General features: G+C 49.7%; 1 protein-coding gene across 1 annotated transcript in view; it reads left to right on the top strand.

Annotated features, from left to right (window-relative positions):
* Window positions 1–14,120, top strand: part of SLC60A1 (solute carrier family 60 member 1) — a 385,656-nt gene that overhangs the window by 286,758 nt on the left and 84,778 nt on the right. The window contains exon 3 of the mRNA XM_086923437.1: window positions 5,110–5,349. Coding sequence (XP_086779563.1) covers window positions 5,110–5,349 — 240 coding nt within the window. The remainder of the gene's footprint in view (window positions 1–5,109; window positions 5,350–14,120) is intronic.

The following is a 14,120-nucleotide window of genomic DNA, read 5'->3' as shown; positions in this document are numbered from 1 at the left end:
CTGAACTCGGACAAAACAGAAGTCCTCATCCTAGGTACATCCCCCTCTGCTTGGGACGACTCCTGGTGGCCAGAAGCCCTCGGAAAAGCACCCATCCCGACAGACCACGCACGAAACCTAGGCGTCATCCTGGATTCTTCACTCTCAATGAACAGACAAGTCAGCGCCGTTTCCTCTTCTTGCTTCAACATTCTTCGCATGCTCAGGAAAACATTTCGCTGGATCCCCTCCGAAACGAGGAAAACAGTCACCCACGCTTTGGTCACGAGCCGACTGGACTACGGAAACACCCTCTACGCAGGTACTACCGCAAAACTCCAGAAGAAGCTCCAACGAATCCAAAACGCCTCAGCCAGGCTCATATTAGACATCCCACGCAACGAACACATCTCCGGTCACCTTAAAGACCTCCACTGGCTACCCGTCAATAAGAGGATCACTTTCCGTCTGCTTACCCACGCACACAAATCACTCTACGACATCGGACCAGATTGCCTCAACTCACGACTGTCCTTCTACACCCCCCCCGCCAACTACGTTCTTCCAGCCAAGCCCTCGCCACTGTACCTCGCATCAACAAGACCACCATGGGAGGCAGATCCTTTTCTTACCTGGCTGCCAAAACATGGAACTCACTCCCCGCGTGCCTTCGCCTTACCCAGAACCACCTAGCATTCAGAAAGCAACTTAAAACATGGATATTTGACAGGTAACCCTCCTCTCCTTCCTAAGCGCCTTGAAACCCTCTGGGTATGTAGTGCGCTATACAAATTCCATGACTTGACTTGACTTGACGTGCAAAGTGCTTTAAATTCTACCCTGCTTCTGACCGGAAGCCAGTGCAAGGACCGGAGAGCCGCTGCAGAAGCAGCTCTTCTGGGTAATCTAAGCACCAATCGTGCCGCAGCGTTCTGTAGGACCTGTAAGCGGCTGAGATTCTTCTCCAGGGTTCCTAAATAAAGAAGGTTGCCATAGTCCATCCTCGATGTGACTAGTGCATGTACCAAGGTCTGTCGGGCTCTCACAGGCAAGAACTTCAGCGTCTTCCTAAGGCTTTTGAGGGTCCCAAAGCATTGTCCTACCACCTGATTGATCTGAGGGCCAAAGGTGAGGGCGGCATCAAACCAAATGCCTAGATTCCTCGCTTTTTGGCAAGGCATGGGTGTTGGGCCCAGGGAAGATGGCCACTATGCCGACGTCCACGCAGACTGGCAGCCCCCCACGACCAGCACCTCGGTCTTGCCCCCATTAAGCTTGAGGCAATTGGCGGACATCCAGGCAGCCAGGTCTTGCATGCATGCTCTGAAGATGTCCGCCGAAAGACCGGGTGCGCGCGATAGGGAGATGACCAACTGCGTGTCGTCGGCATACGACACCAAGCTGAGGCCGTGACTCTCTACTAAGGTGGCAATCGGAGCGACATAAAGATTAAAGAGTGTTGGACTCAGGGACGAGCCCTGCGGCACCCCCTGGTCCAAAGGAATTTGCTCCGAGTAGTGTTCACCCTGCCTCACTTGGAAACCCTGGCCAGTGAGAAATGAATAAATCCATTTCAACGCTGCCCCTTTCACCCCGACCTTGTCCAGACACTGTAGCATGATGGAATGTGCCACAGTGTCGAACGCGGCGCTAAGGTCTAATAAAATTAGCGCCATTGTTTGTCCCTCGTCAGCACCCTGCCTGAGGTCCCTTGGGAGGTCCTAATTATCTGTTTAAGGAATTGGATAGAGTTCAGCTTGCTATAGCCAAACTGATGCTAAATAGAAGACAAAGGGCCATATTATCAAGGACCGGTGTTAAAATTATCACTGTTTTATCAGCAGAAAACTGCCTATAAAATGGCGATAATGGGCTTGATAATACGCCCTTGTTAATTCCCATAGAAGCCCGTGTTCTGATGTTAACATGGGCTTCTATGGGAATTAACAAGGGCATATGATCAAGCCCATTATCGCTGTTTTATCGGCAGTTTCCTGCCGATAAAATGGCGATAATTTTAACACCGGCCCATGATAATATGCCCCAGAATTCTTCTGCCTCCCGTGCTCTCAGGGATCTTCACTGGTTACCCAATGAACCCAGGATCCTCTTTCAATCCCTTTGCAATATATTCAAAGTCCTCTAGAATAAGGGCCACAAGCCATTGCAGACCAGACTGAGGAAATACGCTCCAGTAAGGTTTCTACGTTCAGCTACAACTAATCTTCTGCAAGAATACAGATTCAATAGAGTGCTTCAAGGGGGGAGGCGAGATTTCTCTATCAAAGTTTCTTAGGGATGGAACAAGTTACCACTTCAACTAAGATCTCAGGCTGATTTGTTTACGTTTCGGAAGCCCTTAAGACCTGGCTTTTCCCAAAATTACATTGATCAGGGTGACAGCTGCTCCCCTCCTCTTATCCTCTTTTCCCCTACCTGCTTCTTATCATGACTTTAGCAATCTTAGCGCCAGAATACCAGTCATGGCCCACAGTGCACTCTATAAATATACTATACAACACAATACAATGTGTGGATGATTATTCTGAGGTTCCTGGAATTGGTTCTAGGTGTGGGTTCAAGTTCCGCCGACCACCATTTGTAGTCCTACGGTGTGGTGTTCTTGCCAAAGATAACTACTTCTGTCTTGTCAATGTTAAGCTTGAGTCAGTTGGCTTTCATCCAGTTTGTGACTTCGCTCATGCGGGAGATTGACTTTATTTTTTGTGCTGAGGGAGAGTATGGGTTGTGTGTCGTTGGCGTAAAAGAGGATTTCAACATCATGTGCACAAATGATGTTGGCCAGAGGGATCATGTATGTATTCAAGAGGGTGGGGCTAAGTAATGAACCTTAAGACACACCACAAATGAGTTTGTGGGTTTCTGAGATGCAAGGTGCCAGACTGACAGCTTGCATTCTATCGGTTAAGAAGGAGCCGATCTAGCAGAGATCGGGTCTTTGGATGCCAATCGTGTGCAGGCGTCTGATGAGGATAGGGTGTAGGACAGTGTCAAATGCTGCAGAGAGATCCTTGAGAATGAGGACTCGCATGTATCTTCTGTTATGGATCATGCAGTTGTCGTTTGTGGTGGCGATGAGTGCTGCTTCTGTGCTGTGTTTGGGCCTGAATTTGGAATGCCTGGTGTCAAGGAGGGATGTATGACGTTACAATGCATACTTTTACCACGCATGCCTTTACAACACGGTATTTACAACGAAAACCTTTACAACGCATAGTGCTTTGGGGGTGCTGGATAGTGAATAGCTTAATTTACTATTCCAACTCCAGTCCCCGTGGACACTAGGGAAGGTGTTGGATAGTAAATTAAACTTATTCCCTATCCTAGAGCGCCCCCAGCGCAATGCATTGTAATAGTTTTCGTTGTAAATACCGCGTTGTAAAGGCAATGCATTGTAAAAGTTGTGTCGTAAAGGATGTTTCCGGTTAAGGAGCTGGTGATTGCTGCAGGTAGTTAGTGAGTCGTAGGTTGATTTGTTTCTCTAAGACCTTTGACGAGTATGGTATTGGGGAGATGGGTCTATAGTTGGAAAGCGTGGCTGACTCAGCTGATGGATTCTTGAGCAGGGGCATGATGGTGGCATGTTTCCAGGTGTCTCTGAATTAGGTGATTCGAGTTTATGGAGGCATTGAGGATGGGTGTTAGTGCTTCACTGATTAGTAGAAATCCTTAGATGAAAACCTGGTGGGAGCAAGGGTCAGAAGGAGCCCTGAGTCGGAAGTCAGCATGGTAGCAGTGATTTTGATGGTGGTGACCGCAGACCATGAGGTCAGGATTCGTTTATTGGCTGTGATGGGAAGTTGAGTTGTGATGGTGTCGGTTCGATTCCAAGTTGTACATGGAATTGATTGTGTTAGACAGATGCATTTGTCAGCGATTGTTCAAGAGTTTGTTGCAGGGGTGATGTTGCAGGAGGCGGCAGAAAGCATGATGAAATCTTTGATGTATGATGGCAAATATTTACTTGCTGTTGTCAGTGTTGGCGTTGATGAGATCTGCAAGAGCTGTGCGCTTGGTGTTCCATATCTGCAGGTGGTAACATCCTAGGGCTGATTTAAAGTTTTATCTGCTGTGTCTTTACTTGTTTCCCATTTGTGCTCCAGTTACTTGCAGTGGGGCAGCGTGCCCGCAAGGTGGTCATTAAATAAAGCCCCTAATATCGTTGAGCAGACCTCAGGGGGCTATTCATTACAGCTTCAGACAGGAAAAAGTAGAAGCCACTAGAGAAGGTAATGATTTGCTTCCGGGTGCCCCGGAGCAAAAACACATGAATATAACCTCACCCCCTACAAGTCACATACTGCGCAAACAAACCATTTCAATTCATGTGGAAACACACACTATAACCCCCATAATATTAGAGATAGCAAAGTCAAACACAATAGCTGATAAAAAGAGTGATGAGGACATGCCAAAATTACTGAAACCACCAAAAATAAAACCAATAAGGATTTGTTTGTGGAAAGATCAAATAAGACTATCAACCATGTGATCATTTAGGAGGCTTGCCTCCTTGCAGACTCGCCCCACTGCAGAGTGCAGGGCTAGCAGAACTACACACTAATCCAACCCAATAACCACTTGACTCAAATAACACAGAACCCAAACCAGTCCCCTGGCTGGTCTACGCAACTGAGGAGAAAACACGCCCTGAGAAGATGGCCCACCACAGGATGCAGAGGGTCGCTTTGTCAGTGGTGTACCGCACACTATTGTTAGCAATACTATCACCTGCGAGGATGAAAAGACAGCCACACTGGGTCATATCAACCCCTAAAACAGGAAACAAATATCCTCCCATTACAGCTAGATCCCTGTCAAGCTACATGACCAGCATTGAGAACATAATACTATCACTGGTAGCTCATAGTTCCATGGCCATATCAAGGAACTCTGCTTTCAGCTTCGTTCTTCTATATAGTACAAGTGACTTGCAATATCCCCATAATTTACGGGCTGGGTGTGCTTTATCCAATATATGAAGTGGTGGTGTTTGTGTTCACTTATTTCTTTCCAGCAGAGGAGAGTGTGCCACAACCTGGAAGTAGACTGTCTTTCTCGAACACCTTCCTAGGATTTTAAGTCTTTCTCTCTTATTCCCCCTCGCAGGTCCTTCATTTCTTTTTAGGATGTGGAGCCCTGCTCAGCCCCCTGATCGCTGACCCGTTCCTGTCCGATACGAACTGTATCCAATCCAACCTCACCGCCAACTCCACCGCTAACCTGGAGCACATACGCAACTCACTGGTGCCGTACAATCCCAGGAACCTGTCCCGCTATGCATTGCCGCAGCAGGGGACTGTCATCACCAATGTCTCCTACGCCTTCTGGATCATGGCCATGATTAATGTAAGTGAACAAGGTGAGATGGGGTAGCGCGTACCCACGACTACAGGCAGGCTGAATGGGAACACAAGGTCTGAACTTCCTGCAGAAAGCTGAGTCCCATCATGCAAGAAGACATCTATCATGGTAGGGAGAGTTGGATAAAAATGCTTTTTTGCAGCATACACGTTTAACCACTGCACACTCCTGGATTCCTTCCTTAGACATTTTCCCTGCAGACAGCCTGCGTTTCCCCCACGTCTTCTCCTAAAGATGACATTCCTCCAATCATGCACCCTACACAGTGTAGGGTGCTACCCGAGAAGGCAAGCGGTTCAGCGCTATATCATATGTTGTATAATATTACTTTATATACAAGTTACAATAAGATTAAGTTGCAAGTTTATCATCGGACATCAAAGTCAGTGATGTTCAAAGTAGATCTACTAACAGAGCACTGCTGCCTTTTCTAAGCGCTGTAGTGACATATGTTCCTATTACGCAATCTGTTCGTAGGTAATGTACTGACTTCTGAAGATCAAAAGGTTGACTCTGCCTTGTTCGGATCCAAGTTCTTGACCTTCAGATGGCTAGATTTGTCAGCTCCACTGGGGCAAATCTAAACATTTTTATTGTCGCATACATCGTTTGTATGCGTGCATAAAATATTTGAGGCTTTGTTGTCAATGTCGTTAGGAAACAAATTTCCATTTAGACGATTCCAAATGGCAACCAATACGACCTTAGATATAATTAGTAAGTAGGGTGACCAACCGTCCGTAAATTTAACGAACCGTCCGTCATTTTAGTATGATGTCCACAAGGCATCCGTAATTTTGGGATCTCAAATTACGGACGCTTTACAGACATCATACTAAAATCAAAATGGGAAATCTCAGTAAGGAATGCTGTTCCCCATGCGAGAGGCCCCGTGAGTTAAAAAGATTTCACTCAGGGCCTCCCGCAGTTATCTTTTATTCTGTCGGCCGCTCCTGGACCTTGTGCAGACTGTAGAGTGGCCTATTGTCATTCCGAGACTGCAGCTGATTTGCACTTTAGAATGACAATGGGCCCAATTGTGGTGACAGCGTGTGAGGTGCCTTCTCCTCCATGGGACTAGCCTGGGCAAAGCATTTTTGCAGAGGCCGCCGGAGGCTCAAGGGCCGGCGCCTTAACCCACGCCGAGCCCCAGTGGAGGAACCGGTTCTGGGCGCCCAGAAGCGGCAGGAAGGCTTAACACCCCACAGGGGAGCATCCTGTTGGCACCAAGGAACCCCCAGCCAATAGGGGGGACAGCATGGTACAAACCCCCCAATGGGGGACCAGCTGCACGGAACGGACGAGCAGATGGGGGGGATATAAGCCACCGCTTCCCCCAGATAGCTCCTAATTTTCGTGGAGCGGGGGAAGCGGCGCACCTGAATTTTTGGAAGGACAATACCTTAGTGCTCAAGGCGAAGCTATGTCGGAGGAGATGGAAGAGAGCCCGAATTCCCAAGCGGTCTACTACCCAGCCAGCGAGGAGGCGAAGCTCTGCCGGTCTGGTTGGGGGCTCGGAAAAGCGACAAGAACAAAGTAGGTGCGCCTGCTCCCAGCCCGTGCAATAACCTTTTTCTGCGGAACCCTCGGGACGCTGCTCCCGGCGGCGGCGAAAACACCATTTATGCAGTGCCCCAGAACCCACCGAACGGCCCTGGGCATGGAGGCGGCGGAGGCCCCCACTCGCAACCAACAGGTCGGTGGGCCAGGAAGATAATCTCGGGGATGCATTCCTGATAGCGGGGCCCAGAGGCGCATCCGATGTGGTGGCCCGGTGGTCTGTCCAGGCGGGCACCAAGGGAGAACGAAAAGCAGATGCCTGGCCGCGCAACAGTCCGGCCTGCGCAGGGATCCCTCAAGAGGTTGGGGGACAGTAGAACGTCGCGGGAGTCCGCCACGGAAGCAGAGCAGAGGCAGCAAGAGGGCTCAAGGTGCGGAATGCGCAATGCTGAAACATGCGGCACCCTGCAAATCACAGTTGAACCCGGCAAACCGGCGACCAGAAGAAGTGACCAGCTGCAAGAGACGGAGCCGCCGGCCGAGGGAACAGAGGACGCCTCGCCTACTGCCGGGAAAAAGATGGTGACGGAGAAGGAGAAAGCTTGGAGAGGAAGGCCATGGCTTAAAGAACTCCTACCACCCTGGGGTACCCACCGCGATGCCGAAGGGGCGCGGGCCGGGGCAACCCATCGGGCAGCAGCAATACCACGTGGCAAAGCGGAGGGAACAATCAAGATGGCAAAGCGTCGTGTGACGGGGTATCGATTCCCGGCGGCCGAAACAGAGCATGAAAACACCGCCCCTCCCCCACCTCTGATGGAATCAGGAAGCCCGGGCGAGTGATGTGGGCACGGTATCCAGCGCTACATAAAGTAATTGGTGGAGGGAGCCCTGATCGGCGTTGCCGGACGGTGCAGGACAGCACCACGGACGAAGCCGAGAGCTAGGGTGAGTAATAGGCAGATCGAGTGAATAGGATTGAAGATGTGGGCGAGTTTGTGGCACAAGGCTATAGCTGCTGGCTTTCCACTTAAGTAAGCAGGTTCGGGTCTGCCGTCAGCCAATAATTCTGTGGTTCAAAGATGTATGCGTATTTGTTAAATATAATTGGGCTTGTAAAAAGCGCTCCAATACCTTCGACCGAGTTTGCGCTATATAAAACTACAAAAGTCGAGCCTCTGTTAAGTTAATTAAAGTACAGCAAAGGTCAGTACAATTGCCGATTTAAATAATTTTCATGCGATGAAGTAAGTGCCCCGGGTAGAAGGGTGCGAAACAATGGCTGGGATCGGCACAGGTAATGAGGGAAGTGCCCCGGCGAAGAAAGGGTCCCGGATAGCGCGGGGCGAGACCGGCACATGGGATGAGGAAAGTGCCCCTGGTAGAGTTGCGAAAGACTGTTCGCAAGCAGCTCATGCAATGGGGAAGCTTTGTGCTAATACGGGTCGTAAACAGCAAAGTAATAAGATGGACCCGATGATGCGCATGCATGGCAGGCTCAGAAGTCCAGCATGTAACGTGAAAGACTAGATTGAGTGGGATCACAAAAAAGCCGAAAGATGGGAAGCTTAGGGTGCAGATAGAGCATTCCGTTTGAAAATGATCAGCGCAGGGAAGAGCTGTTAATGCGTGGAAAGCATTGTGGTATAAGAAGCTCAATGCTGATGTGGAGCTAGAAGAGAAAACCGTCATCACGATAAAGATGTGTAAAGATGCATCAATACAAATTTTTGTAAGAGTACATAAGTGAACAAGGGCAATAAAACAACACGCCGACCAGTTAATAACAAACTGTAGAGGGAAATGAAAGAGCAGTGTAGGCACCACGATAAAGAGAAAATAGGTCATGAGTTACATTTAAAACCATTGCATTTGAATATAAACAAGGCGAGGAAAAGTACCACGGATCGCTATAGTGCAAGAGTTTTGATTTTACTAGAGAGTCTAGAGGGCGTGTGTTTAGAAGTGCGGCCAGGGAGAAAGTCCAACAGAATAATGACGTTGTCGACGGAGCTGCCTCATAATTTAAATGATATCCATACTCAGGCAACAAGACGGTGCACCAATTACTCTAATGAGGCCTGCATTGCAGAGACTGTTAAAGAAAGCCAAATTAGGCACAGTTGAATATACCAACATCGTAGACTACAATGTTAACCTGGTAAGCATGAAGAGGCTGAACACGATTTAAACGCTGATAAAGTGGCGGGGTTGCAAGGCAGTAACACTTGGAAACGATCGCAAAGGCAGCCGCACCCCCGAAGGAGGGTGAGGCTTAGAGGCCGGCGCCAGTTGGTACGGTTCAATACTGCCACCAAACCCCAGGCCCCTCTCCAGTAGGAACATTAATTACGTCAGTTGCTTCAAATCTTCCCTAGACAATCGTTCTAATGTAGCCCGAAACTTCTGGGCACACATGGGCACCCTGGGAGGTGCGCCTTCCACAGCCGCACCCCTAGCCTTAACGCTAAGTGCAGCTGCATACTGCCAGTCATGTTCGATCGCCCTTAACAGTCGACCCTGCATGCAGTCAGAGTGCCGTTCGGCCCCGCGCCGGCGCCCTGTAATCTGAACTACTCCATGCCCAGCAAAGTTAGCTGCCTGCAGTCAGACTTTCATTGGCACTTACCTGAAGCTGGTTCAGAAAGGAAATCAAAATATAGGTAGAATTGGAGCAATATAACACCTTTCATGTGCAGATAGAATGGTGGCACGGATCATGTCAAGCCGAGGCATGTTTCAGATCTGTCCGTGCTGGCAGAGAACAGTGGGGAGTCGTGGGCCTAGGTAGGGCAACCATCTGGCATGGAGGCGAAGGCAGGGCAGTGAGTGTAAAAATTCAGGACGAAGGGATCGAGGCGGGCCGGGGGAACACGCCTACCTTCAAGAGATCGGTTGCGGGTGACGCGCCTTAGGCGGCTCTCCCGAAGTGCATTGAGCTGGGCTGGGTCGCGTTTGGCCATGCACATGTCGCTGTCCCGTAGTAGCCACAGCTTTTTGGGGTTTCTTAAGGGCGCATAAGTCTCGGCCAACTTCACGCAGTACAAGGACCACATTCAATGTGGTAATGATTTGTTCCCAAGTCCCGCCTCCGAGGTTTGCGTCTAACAAGGTGTTTAATTCATGCACGCACGAAGTCTCGTTCAACTGCAGGAAGGTCAAGGGACGCGAGGACACTCCCATGCCCGGGCGTCCTTCAAGCAGCGGAGATATCGGACGCAGCGTCTTGTCCCAGCAGGGGTGCTCAACATCCTCTATTTCTGGGCAAATCACTTGATTTCCCTGGCCAAAAAGGGGGGGGCCGATGCGCTGGGGGGGCCGGGCGTGTCCCTCGAGTGCAGACCCGGACAAGCCCACCAACGTAACTAAAGAAACGAAAGTGCTAGCAGAGGAGATAGGGGTGAAACTCAGCTCGGATTGCCCAGCCCATCCCCCCCCCACCCCCCCAAAAGGGGGATGATGGCGGTAGCGGACATTCCGCATCCCGGTGCTAAATATCAGATGCGTAAGGCCAGTGGTACGGCAGGTGGGTTACCGACCTCTCAAAGATGAAAGGCGGGGCTAACCTACTCCGACTTGATAGGGCGACTTTGGAGCCAAAAAACTCAATTCACAGCAATGGCCACATGAATACGCGTGGCCACTAGATCAAAGCACAAAAGCCTGTCAGCACCAAGGTGCTCACCCCCACCTGGGCAGCCACTTTTCCCCAAGGGCACACATCCGTGCAGAGGGCGGACCACGACTATCCAATAACCCATCGCGCCCTGCCCACCATGAAGCGAATGTTCTTTAGGTCAACCGGCAACAGCGAGGGGATAATTACAAGTAGGCAAATTACAAAAGGCAGAGGGTGAGTACATAAGAACTTGAGGCAATCGTGCAACGGCAAATTTAAAAAAAAGGAAATGCATATGACATGGCGCGGCCTAATAAGGCCAGAGGAAGGAATCCAGACAGTGGGCAGGTTGCGCATACTATAAGCCACAGTCCTGCCTCGACCAGGAGGCTCAAACATCCGGTGATTCTGGGCAAATCACTTAGTCTCCCGGGCCAAAAGGGAATGACTGTTGCGCTGGGTGCGAGTGCCCCGAGCACAGATCCTGCTCCCACCCCGGTGGGGGTACGGGGGCCGGCCTCTCAAATAAAGGGAAGAAGCACAGCCGCGCGCAAGTACACAAGGCCGGCTCAGAATATGTATGGCGGTTTTCACTTTGGGTTTGCCCCTGGTCGACTAGAACCATTCGGCCACGACCGAGTGTAGCCGGCGGAAGGAAGGTTGAGAGCCAGTGAGGTGCCGTCCGGTGACGCACTTGGGCATTTAAGCCACATTAACCACAGGAGCTGGGGGGAGCCGCAGGAAGACGTGAGCCTCCCTGCGGCGTGGCGGAAATTGTCACAACGGATGGCTAAGGAGACACACCAACAGGGCGGTGTGTAGAAGTAGGCCACTCACTTTGGGATGCCGCACGGCAGGGTGAGGTGGCCGGGCCAAGGAGGGGAGTAGCGAACGGAGACGGCGCTCGCGGCCCAGACCCGGCCGGACGGCAGGGCACAAAAAGGTAGCGAGTTGGGCCTAACTCCTTGGAGAAGCTACCCCTCCCTACACGCAAAGGGCGTGGGTGACCAGCCAAATGGCGGTCCCAGAGGTAACACGACAATGAGGACTACCAAGGATCAACGAAAGAACTGGTTTGGTAGGCGTGCCATCTACGAACTGAATGTACCACGATATTGATCTGCACAATATGATGATCGACATGTTTATGACCCAGATATGATTTATGACAATGAAAACGACATGTATGATTTATGACCCAGATATGATTTATGACAATGATGATGACATCTATGATTTATGACCCAGATATGATTTATGAAAATGATGACATGTATGATTTATGACCCAAATATGATTTATGACCACGGCGATGGCATGTATGATTTATGATCCAGATATGTGGTATGACATGTTTATGACCCAGATATAATTTATGGGGTATTGTGTTGACATGTATATGACCCAGATATGATTTATGATCCCAATAAAACTGCGGCCAACAACCACCACAACAACTACGACCTGGTTGGCTAAGTTATTGGGATGACTGGGGTATTGGTCTTGGGGTAGATACTTACCACGGGATGGGGGAGTGCGGGGGTTATTGCAGAGGCCGCCGGAGGCTCAAGGGCCGGCGCCTTAACCCACGCCGAGCCCCAGTGGAGGAACCGGTTCTGGGCGCCCAGAAGCGGCAGGAAGGCTTAACACCCCACAGGGGAGCATCCTGTTGGCACCAAGGAACCCCCAGCCAATAGGGGGGACAGCATGGTACAAACCCCCCAATGGGGGACCAGCTGCACGGAACGGACGAGCAGATGGGGGGGATATAAGCCACCGCTTCCCCCAGATAGCTCCTAATTTTCGTGGAGCGGGGGAAGCGGCGCACCTGAATTTTTGGACCCACCCACCCACACCTAGGAACCAGCAGTCGTCGCAGTGCTGGACAGCAACACAAGCATTGGCGGAAATTGTCACAACGGATGGCTAAGGAGACACACCAACAGGGCGGTGTGTAGAAGTAGGCCACTCACTTTGGGATGCCGCACGGCAGGGTGAGGTGGCCGGGCCAAGGAGGGGAGTAGCGAACGGAGACGGCGCTCGCGGCCCAGACCCGGCCGGACGGCAGGGCACAAAAAGGTAGCGAGTTGGGCCTAACTCCTTGGAGAAGCTACCCCTCCCTACACGCAAAGGGCGTGGGTGACCAGCCAAATGGCGGTCCCAGAGGTAACACGACAATGAGGACTACCAAGGATCAACGAAAGAACTGGTTTGGTAGGCGTGCCATCTACGAACTGAATGTACCACGATATTGATCTGCACAATATGATGATCGACATGTTTATGACCCAGATATGATTTATGACAATGAAAACGACATGTATGATTTATGACCCAGATATGATTTATGACAATGATGATGACATCTATGATTTATGACCCAGATATGATTTATGAAAATGATGACATGTATGATTTATGACCCAAATATGATTTATGACCACGGCGATGGCATGTATGATTTATGATCCAGATATGTGGTATGACATGTTTATGACCCAGATATAATTTATGGGGTATTGTGTTGACATGTATATGACCCAGATATGATTTATGATCCCAATAAAACTGCGGCCAACAACCACCACAACAACTACGACCTGGTTGGCTAAGTTATTGGGATGACTGGGGTATTGGTCTTGGGGTAGATACTTACCACGGGATGGGGGAGTGCGGGGGTTATGCTTTTGTCTTGGCGCCACGCTGGAGAAAACAAAAATAAAATAACTAACACCGTTTTCACTGTACATTTAAAAGACAGATTTCAACATACAAATAAAAAAATACTATTTATTTATGTTTATTGTTACTAGCACGGATCTTGATTGCAGAAAGGGCCAGATGTCTCTTTGCAAAGTTGCGTGCATACTGAAAAACTGTGAAGTGCACGATTGTCTCAACCTTATATAAACTTATTTTGACCTGTATTTATTTTGGTTGTCTATTTACTTACTTATATATTATTGTGCCACCTCCTCGGATATGTCTCTAAAACTTATGTTTTGTCCCAAATTTATGTCCTGAATTTTGACCTTCTGTCCTGAATTTTTGTCCTGAATTTTGACCCTTTGTCCTGAATTTGCACCCTTCCAGTTGGTAACCCTATTAGTAAGGGGCTAAAAAGGGAAAAGACAAAACGGAGAAGAGAATTCCACTATGGTACAACCTAGTGTTCAGTGCAAAATTACTAACAGTGTCCCGCTAGGGCCGTCTGTAAATAGCCTTGGCAAACAGTGCAAAAACAGTTGACATGCCTAATCCTCTCGCTTTTGACATGGTGGCTGCTGGGAGAGGCCTGTTGTGTTTACTGAGAAATGCGGTGCGTGTCGTCACCTTAGAGTCGTGTTTCACAGGCGCAAAGAGGGAAGTTTGTTTAAGTAACACACTGAACAGGAACATTTCGGGCGTGACTCTGGCGTCTGAGCCTCCCCCGCTCGCGCTGGACAGAAGGAATGTTCCGCGGCCATTGAGCCGCTTGGGAGGGAGGGGTGAGGGGGGGTGAGCAGACACCAGACCAAATTGAGAGTGTGCAAAAGGCCGCTTTTATTGAAACAGGTGCATATTTACAACAATACAAACCTGGCAACCGCCTCACAAAACTAGTCCTCACTAAATAAGATGTTAACTTACAACCCCA

This window comes from Lissotriton vulgaris, chromosome 5 (assembly GCF_964263255.1).
Source record: "Lissotriton vulgaris chromosome 5, aLisVul1.2, whole genome shotgun sequence".
In the NCBI taxonomy this organism is placed as follows: Eukaryota; Metazoa; Chordata; class Amphibia; order Caudata; family Salamandridae; genus Lissotriton; species Lissotriton vulgaris.
This window is presented reverse-complemented; position numbering and strand designations above follow the sequence as displayed.